The sequence below is a fragment of the Mizuhopecten yessoensis genome, unplaced genomic scaffold, assembly GCF_002113885.1.
Source record: "Mizuhopecten yessoensis strain PY_sf001 unplaced genomic scaffold, ASM211388v2 scaffold10969, whole genome shotgun sequence".
Lineage (NCBI taxonomy): Eukaryota > Metazoa > Mollusca > Bivalvia > Pectinida > Pectinidae > Mizuhopecten > Mizuhopecten yessoensis.
Window position 1 is genome coordinate 685,699 of NW_018408812.1, and position 21,267 is coordinate 706,965.

The 21,267-nt window shown below is 36.3% G+C and overlaps 1 protein-coding gene across 5 annotated transcripts in view; it reads right to left on the reverse strand.

The window, feature by feature from the left end:
• Window positions 1–455: 455 nt before the first annotated feature.
• LOC110464174 (putative homeodomain transcription factor 1) overlaps window positions 456–21,267 on the reverse strand; it is a 32,478-nt gene continuing 11,666 nt past the window's right edge. For 3 of the 5 annotated variants that reach the window (XM_021519248.1, XM_021519246.1, XM_021519247.1), the window contains exons 10-17: window positions 19,895–19,972; window positions 12,698–12,737; window positions 11,339–11,594; window positions 10,639–10,735; window positions 7,671–7,802; window positions 7,178–7,264; window positions 5,357–5,608; window positions 456–2,658 (exon numbers count right to left, since the gene is read on the reverse strand). In XM_021519248.1, the coding sequence (XP_021374923.1) occupies window positions 2,506–2,658; window positions 5,357–5,608; window positions 7,178–7,264; window positions 7,671–7,802; window positions 10,639–10,735; window positions 11,339–11,594; window positions 12,698–12,737; window positions 19,895–19,972 (1,095 nt within the window). In that variant the 3' untranslated portion in view covers window positions 456–2,505. The remainder of the gene's footprint in view (window positions 2,659–5,356; window positions 5,609–7,177; window positions 7,265–7,670; window positions 7,803–10,638; window positions 10,736–11,338; window positions 11,595–12,697; window positions 12,738–19,894; window positions 19,973–21,267) is intronic. The other 2 variants (XM_021519250.1, XM_021519249.1) reach the window with 1 other exon arrangement.

The window sequence follows — 21,267 nt, forward strand, 5'->3', positions numbered from 1 at the left end:
AGGAATTGTTTAGAAAATGGTAAAGGTGACCTTGAAACATTTTGGTGAGATGCCACATGAAACAAGTGGCGTTATATCGAAACATGTCAGTGGTAAGTGAGGTGCCACATGAAACAAGTGGCGTTATATTGAAACTTGTCAGTGGTAAGTGAGGTGCCACATGAAACAAGTGGCATGATATCGAAACATGTCAGTGGTAAGTGAGGTGCCACATGAAACAAGTGGAGTTATATTGAAACATGTCAGTGGTAAGTGAGGTGCCACATCAAACAAGTGGCATTATATTGAAAGATGTCAGTGGTAAGTGAGGAGCCACATGAAACAAGAGGCGATATATCGAAACATGTCAGTGGTTAGTGAGGTGCCATATGAAACAAGTGGTATAATATTGAAACATGTCAGGGTTAAGTGAGGTGCCGCATGAAACAAGTGGCTTTATATTGATACATGTCAGTGGTAATTGAGGTGCCATATGAAACAAGTGGCGTTATATCGAAACATGTCAGTGGTTAGTGAGGTGCCACATGAAACAAGTGGTATAATATTGAAACATGTCAGTGTTAAGTGAGGTGCCACATGAAACAAGTGGCATAATATTGAAACATGTCAGTGGTAAGTGAGGTGCCATATGAAACAAGTGGCGTTATAACAAAGTTTTACAGTATATACTCCATATACTCGATACAATTATAGATTTTAATTGAAGTGAATACAGCATTTGGCCCCGAGAAAGCAATATCAGTGAACAGAGAGTCAAGGTTTATACATCATTATGTATCCTATTTCAGATAATCACATTACATGAGTGCGGAGGCAGGTGATTGCGGGTCATGTTGCCGGAATGCAAGAGATTTTGTTTGACCCATGCAGGTCATGAGATGGTCGAGGGTGATAGTTAAATTTTGCGGGTGTGACCCGAGTGATGCATGTCATTTACCAGGTATGTCATATTCACTGAAACTAAAGTCCTTACCCCCGGTAATCGTTAGATGTGAAATCATGGTGCTTTTATCATGAAACAAGAGGGAACGTAAGAGAAAAATGGATTATAAATTATATTGAGTTTTGCAGAGTGTATTGTGACGCTACAATCAAAGTGTTTCTTAAAATAGTAACACCGAGTCAATACTACGAATCAACGACCTCCATGTGATTATGATATAACCGGTGAGGATGCAGAAAAAAAATGCATCATCTAATGATTTCCTCTAAATATGAAGTGTGTACATATGTACGATGCAATGCTATACACAATGGGCATTATAACGAGGTTCTACAGTATAACATGACTCAATACAACATACCTAATGCCTTGTATATATATATACAGCTGTCTCGGGGGGATGGTGGGTGTCCTGTGGAGTTGTCCACCCATTGATTCAGAAGCAGCCTAAGTAGAATTTTAGAATTTTCAATGAAAAATGTTTAACACAAACTCATATGTTGACAGACTCTACTCTTTTTACAATTTTTAAATGTTACACAACCAAGAATGCTTATCACTTCTGCAGTAAGGTCAACATCAACAGTTAAGTATTGAAGTTGTGAATTATGAACTGTAGTTCTATATGTATTTAAACGTTGTTATCAAAAAGTGTAAAGTTATAACTTAAATATGGACATGTACAAATGTTCCTTCTATTGTCATCAACGGGATTCATCTCAGAATATACAAGTAGGTCCCTGTACACATACCAAACATATATATATGCTGAGCTGAATACCCGGAGGTTTCTGATTTGATTTTTCTTTCCAAATTAGAAAGATTTGTGGATATATTGCTATTAAAGATTTGTATCAATCTTTAATGTTGCAAACACAACATATCTTACTCAGTCTTAATATGTCACCAAGGCAACATGTCTTAATATCTTACCAAGGCAACATGTCTTACTATGTTACCAAGGCAACATGTCTTACTGTGTTAACAAGGCAACATATTTTACTGTGTTACCAAGGTAACATATTTTACTGTCTTACTAAGGCAACATATCTTACTGTCTTACTAAGGCAACATGTCTTACTGTGTTACAAATGCAACATTTTTTACTGTGTTACCAAGGCAACATATCTTACTGCCTTACTAAGGCAACATGTCTTACTGTGTTACCAAGGCAACATGTCTTAATATCTTAGCAAGGCAACATATCTTAATATCTTATCAAGGCAACATGTCTTACTGTGTTACCAAGGCAACACGTCTTACTGTGTTACCAAGGCAACACTTCTTACTGTGTTACCAAGGCAACATGTCTTTCTGTGTTACCAAGGCAACATAATTTAATGCACTATCAAGACAATATGTATTAGCATAAGCAAAGCAACATGTTTTGTAGTGTTACCAAGGCAATATGCATGAGCATTACCAAGAAAACATGTCTTAGTGTCATTATGGCAACATGTCTTAGTATTATCAAGGCAACAGGGGTTGGAATCACCACAGCAATAGGTTAGTGTTATACGCCAAAAGAAACATATGAATAGACTTTGAAGGCCTCGTATGTATTATGCCCTGAGTTTGATCTTGTAGAGCTTCATCTTGAATCCCAGGAGTTCTGTTAGGACAGCAGAGAATGCTGACAGGACAACGACCTTGGTTACATTGTATATGACAGGGTTGGCCGAGACACCCGAGATTTTGAAGGGACTCTCCAGCTCCTGCAAGTAAGGATAAAAATAACAACTACATACAGGAACCATTTAAACGGTGCACGACATTAAAACAGAAATTATCTTAATGAGATTTGATATTAATATGACATTGGCTCAATCACTAAAACCTATATATATGACTCTTATTTCTAAACACTTTCTTCTGGTTGGTCAATAGGAATTGTACAAATGTTATGTATCACAACCAGTAAGTGTTTATGTAAAACACTTACTGGTTGTGATATATAACCTTCGTACAATCTATACATAACTCTTTTTGACCGTGACCCTAATCTTTATAAGATCCTTGATCAAACTGCAGATATCCAAATCCAGTGACCTTGACATTTCCACCTTACCTCGTGCAGATCGTCCTCCACATAAACCAACCTGTATGTATATGACATTGCCTCAATGTGCCTCAGATCCTGAACTAATTGCAGATACCAATATCAACAAGTACTGTAGAATCATTTATTTTTGTGGGATTACAACTTCAGGGTTTTCATATACAAGCCTGTTTCAAGGACATTATATAATGCTGATTTCTGTTTTTCCCATATATATATCATACCAAATTTATGTTTTTGTGGGAATTAAATTTCGTGGATTTTGTTAACTACGAAATAAACGAAATTAAATGTCCCACAAAAAGATTTTACAGTAATATATGTCAATATGACCTTTGCTGACTCAATCATAAACAAATGCCGACATCCATAATGACAAATAGCATTCTATATGGCATGATATGTTACCTTAAGAATATAATAATATTTCTCTCATGTCCGTTTGTGTAAGATAGAGCTGTCCAGGGTAAGAAAGGGTTATAACAGCTCTAAGAAATTTCTATTTTACACCCCATGTCACATGACATCATGTCACAATTGCTCAACAATGACGTGACGTTACAAATTTGGAAAAGTCTTAATGCTGCAATGCGGAAGGAAAAGGGGACGTGATAAAAATTAAAATCATTTACACTATATTAACCATAGAAGTTGGAAAGATGATATTTTTTTTTTTTCTGTACAGACTATATGTTTGTAAATACAGGGTGTGCTAAATCTCACTGACATATCTGTGTGTGTGCTTTTCGTCAAAGTAACTCATTGGAAATGTTGATATAAAATAACTAGGAAATGTTGATATAAAATAAATAGGAAATGTTGATATTTTCCAAATGGTAGCCAGTCCAAACCAATTTTCATAGTGTCCGAGCTTATTTTGGTAGTTGGAATGAGAGAAAAATGCTCTTTCATGCCCAGGAATGTAAGATAGGGAAATTCCAAACTCGAGATTTTCAAATTTGGCAAAAACCCACAGGTGGAAATAACCTATCCTACACCCCTGGGCATGAAAGAGTCTTATATTATGACTGAACCTGACCTTTATAGCCGTGACCAACCTTGAGAAACTCCTCGGCTGAACCTGACCTTTATAGCCGTGATCTACCTTGAGGAGGTCCTGACCTTTATAGCTGTGACCTACCTTGAGGAGGTCCTGACCTTTATAGCAGTGACCTACCTTGAGGAGGTCCTAACCTTTATAGCCGTGACCTACCTTGAGGAGGTCCTCGGCTGAACCTGCCCTTTATAGCCGTGACCTACCTTGAGGAGGTTCTGACCTTTATAGCTAGGACCTACCTTGAGGAGGTCCTCGGCTGAACCCGACCTTTATAGCCATGACCTACCTTGAGGAGGACCTGACCTTTAAAGCCGTGACCTACCTTGAGGAGGTCCTCGGGTGAACCTGACCTTTATAGCCGTGACCTACATTGAGGAGGTCCTGACCTTTATAGCGTGACCTTCCTTGAGGAGGTCCTCGGCTGAACCTGACCTTTATAGCCGTGACCTACCTTGAGAAGGTCCTCGGCTGAACCTGACCTTTATAGCCATGACCTACCTTGAGGAGGTCCTGACCTTTAAAGCCGTGACCTACCTTGAGGTCCTCGGCTGAATCTAACCTTTATAGCCGTGACCTACATTGAGGAGGTCCTGACCTTTATAGCGTGACCTCCCTTGAGGAGGTCCTCGGCTGAACCTGACCTTTACAGCCGTGACCTACCTTGAGGAGGTCCTGACCTTTATAGCTGTGACCTACCTTGAGGTGGTCCTGACCTTTATAGCAGTGACCTACCTTGAGGAGGTCCTGAATCTATAGCCATGACCTACCTTAAGGAGGGCCTCGGCTGAACCTGACCTTTATAGCCGTGACCTACCTTGAGGAGGTCCTTGGCTGAACCTGACCTTTATAGCAGTGACCTACCTTGAGGAGGTCCTGAATCTATAGCCATGACCTACCTTAAGGAGGTCCTCGGCTGAACCTGACCTTTATAGCCGTGACCTTCCTTGAGGAGGTCCTGACCTTTATAGCCGTGACCTACCTTGAGGAGGTCCCCGGCTGAACCTGACCTAAATAGCCGTGGCCTACCTTGAGGAGGTCCTCGGCTGAACCTGACCTTTATAGCCGTGACCTACCTTGAGGAGGTCCTCGGCTGAACCTGACCTTTATAGCTGTGACCTACCTTGAGGAGGTCCTGATCTTTATAGCCGTGACCTACCTTGAGGGGGTCCTTGGCTGAACCTGACCTTGATAGCTGTGACCTACCTTGAGGAGGTCCTCGGCTGAAGCTGACCTTTATAGCTGTGACCTACCTTGAGGAGGTCCTCGGCTGAACCTGACCTTTATAGCCATGACCTACCTTGAGGAGGTCCTCGGCTAATTTGAGGACGTTATTGGCCACCATGAGCTCCTCCTTTTTGTGTGGTTTCTGTTCCATCTGTAAATACAGGTTAATCTGCTCTGTGATGAGTACTGACAGGTTGCGGTATTTCTTATTGATCTTGAGTCCGAGGGTCATGAAGCGGAGTAGGTACACGCCGAGGGCCATACACCATACAAGAAGCTCCCAGTTACACAGGAAATCCAGATATGTGTCTGTGTCCTTCAACAGCTAAAATGCAAATATCTCGTGTCACTGAGAATACAAATATCTCGTTTCACTGAGAATACAAATATCTCGTGTCACTGAGAATACAAATATCTCGTGTCACTGAGAATACAAATATCTCTTGGCACTCTGGCAGTCCACATATTTCAACAGCTTAAATATTAATATCTTGTGTCATTTGGGGTGTTCACATCTTTCAACAGCTAAAATGCAAATATCTCATGTCACGGTGGGTGTCAACATCTTTCAAGGGCTAAAATGCAAATATCTCATGTCACTGGGAATACAAATATCTCATGTCACTCTGGGAGTCCACATCTTTCAACAGCTGAAATATTAATTTCTTGTGTCACTGGGGGTGTCCACATCTTTCAACAGCTAAAATTCAAATATCTCATGTCACTATAAGTGTCCACACCTAAACCTCATGTGAGGGTGACATTAAATTCACATAAGGGTGAAATTATACTCATGTAAGGGTGATATTAATCTCACATGAAGGTGACATTAAAATTTGGTGGGGGCAACATTTAACTCAAGTGGAGTGACACTAAAATCATATGAGGTGACATTAACCTCACATGAGAATGACATTGAACTTATGTGAGGGTGACATTAAAATAAACTATGTGACGGTGAAATTAAATCATGCTAGGGCGACATTAATCTTGTGTGAGGGTGACATTAGAATCATGTGAATGACATTCAATGTGAGGAGGAGATAAATTATATTAGGGTGACATTAATCTTGTGTGAGGGTGACATTAGAATCATGTGAGAAAGACAAGGTACTCATGTGAGGGTGATATTAAGCTCATGTGACATTACTCACGTGAGGATGATATTAAGCTCATGTGACAGTACTCATGTGAGGGTGATATTAAGCTCATGTGACGTTACTCATGTGAGGGTGGTATTAAGCTCATGTGACAGTGCTCAAGGGAGGGTGATATTAAGCTCATGTGACAGTAATGTGAGGATGATATTAAGCTCATGTGACATTACTCATGTGGGGGTGGTATTAAGCTCATGTGACAGTACTCATGTGAGGGTGGTATTAAGCTCATGTGGCAGTACTCAAGTGAGGGTGATATTAAGCTCATGTGACAGTACTCATGTGAGGGGGATATTAAGCTCATGTGACATTACTCACGTGAGGATGATATTAAGCTCATGTGACAGTACTCATGTGAGGGTGGTATTAAGCTCATGTGACAGTGCTCAAGGGAGGGTGATATTAAGCTCATGTGACAGTACTCATGTGAGGGTGGTATTAAGCTCATGTGACAGTACTCAAGTGAGGGGGATATTAAGCTCATGTGACAGTACTCATGTGAGGGTGATATTAAGCTCATGTGACAGTACTCAAGTGAGGGTGATATTAAGCTCATGTGACAGTAATGTGAGGATGATATTAAGCTCATGTGACATTACTCATGTGAGGATGATATTAAGCTCATGTGAGATTACTCATGTGAGGGTGATATTAAGCCGATGTGAGGGTGACATTTTGTAAGTGAGCTAAGACTAAGTTAAGTTGGCTAATTAAGGTACAATAAAGTACACAGTTACCTGAAGGCACATCAAGGTAAGTATAATAATTGTCAACAGGAACGTCACAGATACAATAATATCCACCGATCGCTGTGGACCTCGTTTCTACAACAGAAAAAAGGTTTGTAGATACGTAAAATAAACGATATAAACAATATTTGCATGAACACATCAGTAGTTTTTAATAGATGTAAGTTCATTTAACACAAAAAATGAAACACTGCAGTTTTTGAAACTCTTTATGATATATAACTTATTAAAAACAAGCTACAGACTATTTACAAATCTGAAGGAATACTGCATAAATTTTCTCAGGAATAGATAAAATGAACAATAATTACAAATGTCATATTTTCAAAGAAAAACAGATGCAAAAGAAGCTTAAGTCGGTATAATATTATCAAACGAGAACACTAAAGTACAAAAACAAAGTTTTAAAATGTCTTTTTTTTTCTTCATAAAAGAGAAAAATTATGAGTATTACAAAGGAGTGTGGAAATCTTTACAATACCTTGAGATAGGATCGCAAGGACAGCCAGATTTTGATATTTCTGACTTTATTTAAACGGAAGTGAGGCATATCAAACTTCTTCGCTCGTCGTGACGAGGTCAGGTAACAGAAGTGTTTGGCGTACAGCAGACGCTGTAAAATGTAATAAATATATAATAATTACAAAAAAAGTAAATAAATAACATGGAATTTGATTGGCCAATCGAAAGAATTTGCCATGGCATAACACCGAAAAACATCTTAAAACTGTCGTTTCTTTTGGTGACTTTAGCTTATTTTAATTAGAACGGAGATAGTCCTACCGTATTTTGAGATTTGTGGCTGTTCTGATATTGTGACTATACTGTCGCAAATTCATGTGTATATCTGTTTTAAACTGCCCCGCATCGCCAGTTTAACTGAATTTGTGACAGTAAAATCACAATGTACCGCTGCAAATCTCGCCGTACAGTAGGCTCATCCCCTTAATATGTCGCCAATATCTAAAGTCAAGTCTTGTAAACCTGGAATCATAACCAAGGTGGTAGTTATAGACAGATGTAGACTATATACAGGTGAAATTGTTTCAGAAATTGTAGAAATAAGCATCCTGTTCCTTTTAAATGAATGGGCTCTAGCTAATATTCCTTTAGAGCACTTGACTACTAAGCGGTAGTTCTGAGTTGGACTCCTGGAAAAGGTAGCAATTTTCCAATAGCTTTCTTCAATAGGCTTCTAAAACAGCTTTCAAGAAATACTGGAGGCATGAAATATAAGACCTGGAATAAAATTTGCCCTTGTCATAGGGGACTAGCTACATAGTACAAACATCTGTATTGAGTCCATTTCTGTCCGTCAAAGACCGGTGGACAAGTCAATATCTTGTGTCCTGACTGACTAGTCGGAGTACGAACTACGTACCTGTTCAGTTGGAGTACGAACTACATACCTGTTCTGTTGGAGTACGAACTACATACCTGTTCAGTTGGAGTACAAACTATGTACCTGTTCAGTTGGAGTACTAACTACACACCTGTTCAGTCGGAGTACAAACTACGTACCTGTTCAGTCGGAGTACAAACTACGTACCTGTTCAGTCGGAGTACAAACTACACACCTGTTAAGTCGGAGTACAAACTACACACCTGTTCAGTCGGAGTACGAACTTCACACATGTTCAGTCAATGTACGAACTACATACCTGTTCAGTCGGAGTACGAACTACATACCTGTTCAGTTGGAGTACAAACTACATACCTGTTCAGTCGAAGTACAAACTACGTACCTGTTCAGTCGGAGTACAAACTTCACACCTGTTCAGTCGGAGTACGAACTACATACCTGTTCAGTTGGAGTACAAACTACACACCTGTTCAGTCGGAGTACGAACTACATACCTGTTCAGTTGGAGTACGAACTATGTACCTGTTCAGTCAGAGTATGAACTACACACCTGTTCAGTCAGAGTACGAACTACATACCTGTTCAGTCGGAGTACGAACTATATACCTGTTCAGTTGGAGTACAAACTACACACCTGTTCAGTCGGAGTACAAACTTCACACCTGTTCAGTCGGAGTGCGAACTACATATCTGTTCAGACAGAGTACGAATTATGTACCTGTTCAGACGGAGTACGAATTATGTACCTGTTCAGTCAGAGTACGAACTACATATCTGTTCAGTTGGAGTACAAACTACACACCTGTTCAGTCGGAGAATGAACTACGTACCTTTTCAGTTGGGGTACAAACTAGAACACTGACAGGTCAGTAAGGGCCCCATCTTGTGGCAATATATCCCCCATAAGAAGCAATCTGCCCATATAGCTGAGCTTGACGTTTGACATTTGAACTTCAAAAATAATCGCAAGGAAGCAAAATATACATTTTACATGTACTATGATGTGAGTCTTGTTTCCTTCCACCTCCATATTTGCTGGGCTAACAGAAATGTAAATACGGGTGCAATACTCATTTGTTAGCTTTGATTTGTTTTATTTCACCTTATATACCTCCTCCATCAAGAGCCAGGGTCAAAGTCAAAGATCCACTTTGTCTTTGACCTTTGGACCCAAATCACCTTAACCATTAAACCAGTGACCCTGATCTTTGGTCAGTTGACTTATTCTTTAATTCCGACCAACTTTGCTTCTTAATATCATAACAAAATGTTGTTCAGTGAAAAATACAAAACTTAACCTTGACCCTTTGGACCGCGTAACCTGGCCCTAAGGTCAGTTGACTCTGTGTTTAGTTCTGAACAACATTGCTTCATAATGTCATAACAAAATGTTCATCCGGGAAAAAGTACAAAATTTAACCTTCACCTTTGACCCAATGACCTTGACCTTTGGTCCGTTGACTCCTTGTTTAATTCTGATCAACTTTGCTTCATCATGTCATAACAAAATGTTCATCAGTGAAAAGATGCAAAATTTGACCTCTACCCCTGACCTGATGACCTTGACCTTTGGTCAGTTGACTCCTTGTTTAATTCTGATCAACTTTGCTTCATAATGTCGTAACAAAATGTTCATCAGTGAAAAGATGTAAAATTTGACCTTGACCTTTGAACCTAATGACCTTGACCTTTGACCTTCACTTTTTACCTTAATGTGTATTTTTGTGAAATGAACATCTTGACCAAGTTTCATGTCCATCGGTCAATAAATACTAAAGTTATCAGCCAGGAACAAAATTTGTGGACGGACAGACAGACAGACAGACAGACAGGATGATTACTATAACTATAGAGCACCTGTATCTCCGATATGGGGCCCTAACTACATATCTGTTCAATTGGAGTACAAACTACACACCTGTTCAGTCGGAGAATGAACTACATACCTGTTCAGTCTGAGTACAAACTATGTATCTGTTCAGTTTGAGTACAAACTACACATCTGTTCAGTTGGAGAATGAAATACGTACCTGTTCAGAGGGAGTCTGAATTATGTACCTGTTCAATCTGAGTACGAACTACATACCTGTTTAAAGGTTCTATCAGCTACTGAGAGGAGGAAGAAAAAAATGCCCCCAAGGCACAGCCTCTGAATCATACCGTTCACCATTATAAGGTTAATTCTACAAATGAAGAAATATTTACCAATTTTTAAAAAGGATGGAATGGCATTTTTTTTTAATTTCATGCTGTTTATTAATAAGCAAATCCGTCACATAGTATTACATAAATTCCATGAAGCCTGCTAGGCGTTTTGCCTTCATGAAGGCATGAACATTGAAAAACTGTTGTTCAATGCTTATATTTACATTTTAAGTTTTTAGTTGTTATTGACCTAAATACAGATCCTGACATTTTTGATATTGAAGAGTCTGTGTTGTTAATGCAAACGTGATTCCTGGAACAGTCTAACGTCATCAGAATGTTTGCTTCTAACAGTTGTCTTATATTATTCCATTTCAAAATGATGCAGCCATTATGGTAATGCTAGTACAGAGGAACTTAATTGCAGTGATAATGTAAATATTACATGCATATTTGCTGAAACTATTTATCTATTGTAATTGGACCAAGAGAAAGTTTGAGATGATTTGGTTTGGTTTGTTTGTGTTTTATGTCAAGGCTGAGATAGATAACATGGGCTTTTGCAGAGAATATTGACTCATCATTTCGTAGCCGGCGTCTCATAGAAGCACCTTTCGCTTGAAGTTCTGTGTCCTACCTACCTCCAGGAATTAGAAATAAACAGCAACGATATGCGTAACAGGCCATCTGTGGTGAGAAAGTCTGGGAACTCTTTGGCATGGTACAGTCGGAATATCAACGGCACGATGCCCTGAAACAGGGAGAAACTCAGACCAATCCATAGGTAATCGGAACTCTCTGGAATATTGTCCACTTTCTCAATAATCGTCCAGCCAATATCTAGGGCGGTTAACTCCACTTTCTTACATTCTTTGTCTTCCCAGATCAAGCAACTCACTGAAATAATATTTTTTTCCAAATATCAACTTAAAAAGTTATCAAAATATAGTTTATCAAAGGAGGGAATTTAATAGAAAAAGAACCCTTTGGCCTTGAATCACTTGCCTGGATATATTTTAAATGAACTTGAAATGCACGCAGTAGTTTGAAAGTGAAGCCTTAAGTATAAGTTACTTTACTTATTTAAACTTTGATCCCCATGGACTTAGGTTGCTAAGTTAAGATCACTGATCATTTGAACAAGTTTGTTAATTCCTAACCTTACCAAGCTATTTGACAAATATTTTGACCCTTGTTTAATGCCCTTTGCCTCTAAAATACTTTATACTAGGACATTTTTCGCTGCAGTTAAATTTTTCGCCCTATATAGAAACTTCATGTGAAGGGTGAAACTCACACTGGACCAACAGAGATTTGACTAGCCAAGGGCTAAATTTACACTGGACCAACAGAGATTTGACTAGTGAAGGGCGTAATTTATACTGGACCAACAGAGATTTGACTAGTGAAAGGCGTAATTTACACTGGACCAACAGAGATTTGACTAGTGAAGGGCGTAATTTATACTGGACCAACAGAGATTTGACAAGTGAAGGGCGTAATTTTCACTGGACCAACAGAGATTTGACAAGTGAAGGGCGTAATTTACACTGGACCAACAGAGATTGGACTAGTGAAGGGCATAACTTACACTGGACCAACAGAGATTTGACTAGTGAAGGGCATAACTTACACTGGACCAACAGAGATTTGACAAGTGAAGGGCGTAATTTACACTGGACCAACAGAGATTTGACTAGTGAAGGGCGTAATTTACACTGGACCAACAGAGATTTGACTAGTGAAGGGCGTAATTTTCACTGGACCAACAGAGATTTGACTAGTGAAGGGCATAATTGACACTGGACCAACAGAGATTTGACTATTGAAGGGTGTTATTTACACTGGACCAACAGAGATTTGACTAGTGAAGGGTGTTATTTACACTGGACCAACAGAGATTCGACTAGTGAAGGGCGTAATTTACACTAGGTGAAAGTTTCCCGGTACGCATTAGTGTGAAGGCTATTTATGACATCATTTTTCTGGGTAAAACATACCTTTATCTGGAGGTGGACTCACCGAGGTCGTACTCGTCGGCTGTAAATAAAATACAAAAGTGCTGTAACGGCACATAATCAACAACGGCAGAAATATTACTCGAGATTTTACACACTTTTACACACAAATCAAATAGAAATACTTAAAATAGAAACCGACACATTATTTTTCTTTAGTCCTTTTGCAATCGTGATCTTAATTATTTCAAGTTTCATTCCAAAATTTGATGCATAATTTTGCTTCTTTTCCATTCATGAATGGCTTGAATATTGAAATGCTATGCATTTATAATTCAAGAAATACTATGTACCACTGTTTTCAAATATTTCATAGGGCACAAACTGTGATAAAATTAAAACATTCTAAAAACACTTACAATGACCTCTATTTGACAAAATAAAAGTGCAAAATGTCAAAATTCAACTGTTCAATACATTAGTTAAAGACTAAAATACAAAATTAAGGTAACTTTGCATATTTCAAAATTAAAATAGAAAATGTTTGTTAGATGATGATGATTGGCCACGCTCCAATGTAAAATTGCAAGTAAGTACGTTTCCGGACAAGTTTCTATATTTAGTAATAACAGTGACCTTGACCTCTGGTTCTTGAAGTATATTATATAATTGTGTAAATTTTGATCAGAACGTGTTAACAAATGAAGTTGCTGGATTGCGATTTCACTGAACTTATTGACCGTTAAATACATCGGCTATAAATAGTTAAACAGACCTTGGCTATAAATAGTTAAACAGACCTTGGCTATAAATAGTAACAAAGACATTGGCTATAAATAGTTTTAAAAACAGACCTTGCCTTTAAATAATTAGTAACACAAACCTTGGCTATAAATAATTAGTAACACAAACCTTGGCTATAAATAGTAACACATATCTTGGCTATAAATAGTAACAAAGACATTGGCTACAAATAGTTAAACAGACCTTGCCTTTAAATAATTAGTAACACAAACCTTGCCTTTAAATAATTAGTAACCCAAGCCTAAAAGTAATTCCGATTGATCGTAATATAAGTGATCATGATGCATGTATTGCATTTTTGTCTATACCTGTTAATCTCTCTTGTACCTACACTCGAGAAATTTGGGCCTATAAACATGCTGATTTTAATAGGTTAAATTTTTTAATAGATACTTTTGAGTGGCCTACATTTTTTCAAAACTTTATTTCTGTTAATGTAGCATGTGTTGAATTTACTGAACAATTTTTGAAACTTGCTAAAGAATGTATACCTAAAAAAACAGTTTATATAAGACCTCGTGATAAATTGTGGATGAATTCCCAATTAAGAAAAGCTTTTCAGTTACGAGACCGGTTACATTATGCCGTTAGACATGTTAAGTCCATATCCAACTTAGAGAAATTTAAAAGACAAAGAAATAAGGTTAATAATATGAAAAAATATGCAAGAGAAATGTTTTATAATAGTGTTGGTGATATTATAGATAATCTTAATAACAGTAATCCTAAATCATATTGGAGACTTGTGTGTAAATTATTAAAACAGTCGGGTTCTCAAGAGGTCATTCCACCTCTAGTTAATCCTTGCAATGGAAATATTGAATATGATGATGATAAGAAAGCAAATATTCTAAATAATTATTTTAGCTCTATCTCAAACATAGATGATATTGGCAAATCTTTACCCAGTTTTGATTCCAGAACTGATTCTGTACTTGATTCTATTGTGGTTGAAAGTGATGAAATATGTGATATTTTGAAAATTCTGAAATTAGGAAAAGCATCTGGTCATGATACTATAAGTCATCATATGCTAAAATTTACAGCGAATTCTATATGTAAGCCATTGTCAATTCTTTTTAATATGTCACTAAATTCTAAAATATTCCCTGAAATATGGAAACATGGTATTATTTTACCTCTGTTCAAAAAGGGTGATAGACACTTGGTGTCAAATTACCGACCAATTACTTTGTTGTCTTGTATAGGTAAGGTTTTTGAAAGGGTTGTATTTAAACACATCTATAATTTTTTCCTTGATCATTCTTTATTTTACGAAAAACAATCTGGTTTTATGATTCATCATTCCACTGTCCATCAGCTAATAGAAATTTACCATAATATATGTTGTTCATTAGAAGAAAAAAAACATACTTGTCTAATTTTTTGTGATATATCGAAGGCTTTTGACCGAGTTTGGCATAGGGGTCTTTTACATAAATTACATGCTTATGGTATTAGAGATGGTTTACTACATTGGTTTAAAAATTACATTTCAAACAGACAACAACAGGTTCTTGTTAAAGGTGTGTATTCTAATATAGGTTACACAAATGCTGGTGTACCACAAGGAAGTGTGTTAGGTCCTCTGTTATTTTTGGTTTATATTAATGATATTGTTGATAATTTAAATTGTATTTCACGCTTATTTGCTGATGATACCTCTTTGATGTATTCTTCGTCTTCTCATGCTGATATTGAAATGTGTGTAAACAGAGATTTGGAAAAACTTGACAAATGGTCACGGGACTGGCTTACTAAATTTAATCAACAGAAAACTGATGTGTTATTTATATCTAATTCGCGAAATATACTTCCTTTACAGATTTGTTTTGGTACTGAGACTCTGAATTGTGTTGAAAGTCATAAACATTTAGGCGTAATATTTAGTGCAGATGCAAAATGGTCTTTACATATTTCCGAAATTCAAAAAACATGCATGAAAAAGGTATCAGTACTATGAAAGCTTAAATTACTGTTGAGTAGGAAAACTTTGTTAAGAATATATAAAGTATTTGTGTTGCCTGTGTTGGAATATGCCTGTGAAGTTTGGAATGGTTGTTCTCTAGCAGATCTAACTAAACTTGAACAAGTTCAGCTTGAAGCAGCAAGAATTATTACTGGCCTACCCTCTTTTTCTAGTAAACAATCACTGTATCAAGAATCCCAACTTGAACCTCTATCTAAAAGAAGAAAACTTAAGAAACTTTCCCTAATGTACAAACTCCATAATAAACAAACACCTTCTTATTTAACTAACATTCTTCCTCCTAAAGTATGCGAACGCAATAGCTACAACTTGAGAAATACTGAAAACTACACTGTTCCCAATTTCCGTCTGTCTAGTTCATTCCAATCCTTTATTCCTTCTTCTATAAGACTATGGAACGATTTACCAAATACTGTCAGAGAGCAGCCATCTGTTAACATTTTTAAATCATCGATTCAGCGAAACAAAGGTTACTTGTTGCCTATTTTTTTTCATGTAGGAAATCGAAAACTAAATATTTTACATACACAATTGCATCATTCATGTAGTAGTTTAAATTATGATTTGTATAGATCGAGTTAATATTGTAGGTGATCCAATGTGTGCATGTGGAAATGAGTGTGAAAATGCAGTCCATTACTTTTTTGATTGTATGCTGTATATCAGACAAAGACAAATTTTGATTGATGATATCTCACGTTATTGTAATATTTCTCTAAATGTTATTATGTACGGTTCTCCAAATTTGTCAGATGAAGACAATGAAAATATCTTCCATATAGTCCAAACCTACATTAAAAATAGTAAAAGATTTTAAGGTCAGTAGTATTATCCTATCATCTCTCTTTCTTATTCTTCTAAATTTCTTTTTCTTCCCTTTTCCCTACCTTTCTTCTTTGTTCATATATATTATAAATATATTTGTTGTTGTTGTCATGTAATCAATATAATGAAATGTATAGGAGAGGGCGTTTCTTAGTTGAGATAACTTGTGCCTAATCCTTTTTGTTGAATGACAAATAAAAAATGTTTAAATCAACCCAAACCTTGGCTATAAATAGTAACACATACCTTGGCTATAAATAGTAACAAAGACATTGGCTATAAATAGTAACACAGCCCTTGGCTATAAATAGTAACAAAGACCTTGGCTATAAATAGTAACATAGACATTGGCTATAAATAGTAACACATACCTTGGATTTAAATAGTAACACTGACCTTGGCTATAAATAGTAACAAGGACCTTGGCTATGAATAGTAACAAGGACCTTGACTTTATACTATAAATAGTAACAGAGACATTTTTAGGCTTTGCATACAAATTACACTGAAACAAAATATATATGATAGTCATAAGATATGCCCCCCCACCCCCCCCCCCCCCCCCCCTTACAATTATTAGTTATTTCATCTTGAGTTCTTTTTCAAGAAAAATGTATTCCTGCTATTGTCGTGATAGTTTCAATCTGCAAGGAGTTTGATACACAATAATGTTATACTTGAACAACTTTTGCATAGTACAGTGGAACCCACTTATTATGATATATCGGTTATTATGATATAACGGTTATTATGATATATTGGTTATTATGATATATCGGTTATCATGATATTTTTCCCATGTACCGATTTTTTCCTTCTTTAACTAGGCAAAAAAATATCTTTATGATATGATCAAAGGTATAGGACCCCCCTTATTACATGTATGATATATTTTTTCTGCCATGAATGGATTTTATAAGGTGAAAACTCAGGTAAGTTGTCTGTGTGAAACCTGGAAAACTAAACGGACCGGCTAACTGTACATTGCCCGAGATGATCACCTCTCCACTCCAGGTAAATTGTTCACACCTCGCTTCACCCCAGTCAGTGGAAAACAATAGATGGACCATCGCTTGCTGGTCATGCATTTTAGTCTTAACAAAATACGGCAGTTAATTGCTATCTAAAATACACTGTAGGACTGTGTATCAAATTGAAATAATTAGGCCTACCGACATTTTCTTACAAATATTCCGATATGAAAATCAGGACATACCGCCCAGACAGGTGCTCAGGTTCTGGAACATATGTGATATATTTTCGCGTCCCCACTAAATATTGCACCCATTTGTATCACACAGAGAATTAATCGTGAATTTAAACCTCCTGCACAAGAAAACAAACCAGTACATATATTTTGTTTCTTCTCAAATGTCCCATGAAAATCTAGTCAAACTGCGCAAAAATTGGTACATATATTACTAGCTCTCTGGCAAATGGTTATCCTCAAAAAGATTGTTATTTGAAGTATGATCACGAAAATAATTATCCATGAAAATAAATAAATTGACAGTAGTCAATGGCGGACCAATGAACTTTTTATGAACATTCACAAAGTCTTACAGGTGAGTACTAACGCCACACTCCCACAATGGTTCATTTTCTGAAAATGTTTTAATTTTAAGTAATTTGTTTCGAAAATAGAACGCAAAATTGCAGTGAGATTTCGTCTGTTTTTCGGCTGTGATTAGGACCCCAATCGGTACACTATATCACAGGCTTTGAAACTTGTTTCTATTTCTACTAGTTGATGTGCCGATTGCAACAAAATCTATTGCTTTTATAAGTATCATACTCAACTACAATTGTATAAATACACTTTTATATTATGCGGTTATCAGGACCAGAAATCAACATTTAAACATGCTTGTATTTAACCCCTTCAAAATCCTCCAAAATTTTGTCCACCTAAGTCTTTTTTACTGGTTTTCTGATATGTTTACTTTGAAGTCATCGTGTACTCTTAAAATGTTCCTGAAAACAAAACTATTCAGTGGAAATGCTGATAAATATCTATTTTGTTATACTGTTGATGGAAAATGCTCAAATTTAATTTTAAAGTACTATTCGAACCATTTTCTGACTGTGTACCAATTTGGGTAGTGTACCAATTGTGGTAGCATGACGTTACACCGATCAAATAACCTGGTATGGATTTTGCAGATTTCAAATGTATATATATATACATGTGCTTTTGACAAACTTTGAGATAAATGTATTCAAAGTATTGGTATTAACTTGCATGATTAAACAACACAATTGTTAAATAGATGCAGAAAACTACAGGTGTAGAACAAAAATGACTTTCATAAAATTTAACACAACTTTACATTAACTCATTCACCCCTGAAGACACATTGGAACTCTTTCATTTCAAAGGTTGGAATAGTTCATTATGAAATGTCAGGGGTGAATGAGTTAGGCATGCTTGCAGATGTTAATTTCAAACCCTGGATTGTTTTAAGTGATTGGGCTCAAACACGTGGATAAACAACTCGTGATAAACAGTTTTGACACGTAAAGCGCCTAGGTTCGTAAATCCGCCACTGACAGAGGTGTTGTAAGTATCAATTGAAATTTCACGATTGTTCACTTTTTGTTTTACATACAAACACAGTAAATATAATTTAAATTTGGCCATAAAATTAATCACTAGCTGAAGAAAATACCCAAAATAAAATATATTGTTTTTAAAATTATGATAAATTAAAAACAAAAAGTAATCAAATGAAATTCTGAGATTAAAATCCTTGGAGTAAGTTTTGTTTCGTAGAGAGGCCGTCCTTAGCATCCTCAAACAAGTGAAAGTGAACATGAATGATCTGAATTGATTCCCGAGCGTTATAGTTGTAAATGACGGAAGTTTGACCAGGGTTTTCGCCAGCTATTTTGTGAAAGGGTCCCTGAGCAGGAACTTGTAAAAATTGGGAAACATCATCAGTGTTCCCTCCACATGTACAGGTTGGGGAAAATATCATAAGTTTGGAAAAATTAAAACATGTGATTTGCCAAAAATTCTCTTCTAGATGTTTCTTACAGTAAATGTATAGCAATAAATAAACAAATCAATTTTCAGTGTTTATGTTTACCCGTAATCAATTTCAACTTTTCGTTATTCAGGAATTTTTAATACCAGGTACTCTTTCACGGTTTAATTTATTTTTGTTTTACGTCCTATTAACAGCTATGGTAATTTAAGGACGTGCCAGGTTTTTGTGGTGAAGGAAAGCCGGAGTTCCCGGAGAAAATCCACCGACCTATGGCCGGTACCTAGTGTTTGCCCCATGTAGGTCTCAAACCGACGACCCAATGGTGGAGGGCTAGTGGTAGTATATTCTTAGATGCCTTAACCACTTGGCCACCGCAGACCCCTCTTTCATGGACAGTTTTACTTTGAATGTTGCACATACAAAAATGTATTAGGTCTGGAAACTTGTATAAACTTGTTTTTTAATCAAATTGGGAAAATGCAGACTGAAATTGGTCAAATGCAGGGTCATTTTTCAATTTGGAATGGGTTCCTCCTGTACAGGACCCTGTATACACCTGGCAAAAACCCTGTCGACCAAGTTGGTTAATGAGAGCAGGTACATGGACACATAATCTACAGAGACACTAACGTGTTCTGACGGCCCTCTATAGCCTCCGCTGGTCACAGAACAACTGCGCGATCGAGCCCTCAACGAAGGATAGTTTCCCTTTGAAAAATAAAGTTATAAAACGTCTAATTACTATTCATAAACAGCTATATTAGACATTATTAAAACCTACCACCTGGAAAATGCAATGGACCAGGGTTACCTTTCAATAAAAAGGCTTTTTTGTTAAAATACATACCTGAAATAACTTTCACTGGTTTAATATGTATTCCGTAGTTGCTTATTAATTTTATGAATGAGAACTAATGATTGAAACTAATTTTAGATGTGATGAAAATTAATAGGTAGCAAGAGACACACATTTTGTTTCAAATATTTTGAACTTATTTTTGATATTTGATTTAGCAGAAAAATAAGCTTTTTTTTTTGGTCTTGAAAGCAAAATTAATTCAAGCAAATTCGAATCACAGCAAACAATCAAGAAAGCACTCGTAGACTTCCTGCCTGTATCTCGTTCCATACTTCAATACATTTTATTCATTAACTAAATCTTTTCCTTCAAAATATAATCATATTACAGTTCTTTTCTTTTTAGCAAGAAACATCTGGGCCCAGTTGTTCAAAAGGTGATTAGCGTAATCACTGTTAAAGAACATTTTTGCACCTGTAATAATTTTGTCAATATACCAGGTAAAATCTCACAATTTTGCATGTAAATTCACTCTACTAAACATTTGCTATTTGGAAAGTTTTAACTAACTCAATGGTTTTGTTTTAATGATACACAAAAATTGAAATTTGTGCTAATCACTGAATAAGCTAATCATCTTTTGAACAACTGGGCCCTGAACTTCATCATCATCATTATTGTCTTTTTTTTTTATTTTTCAAAAGTCAGAAACAAAATTAAGGGTAACAACAGAATTATTATTAACTCATTCATCCCTGAAATTTCATAATGAACTATTCCATCCTTTGAATTGGAAGAGTTCAAATGTGTCTTCAGGGGTGAATGAGTTAACCGATATCTCTGACATCAAAACAACAATCAAAATATTCATGCTGAAAAATTCAAGCTTCAAAACTACTAAGCTATTTGACTATATGTAATAAACATATAATTTAAATTGAATGGACTGCGTAGAAATGGATAAAATGTAATAAAATGTAATGGCCAATTCCAAATTGGATTAAACATTCTGAATTTCTGACAATAATAAAAAAACATTTAAATTTTTACTTCTGAAAATATATGTAAGTAGATAGAGTTTATATCATTCTCTTAATAGTTGGATCAATTTTATAAATGAATCAATATGAATAAATAAATAAAAGGAAAAAAAAATCTTCTTAACTACATATCTTAGTTGTTTTATTTCTTTTTATGAAGACAA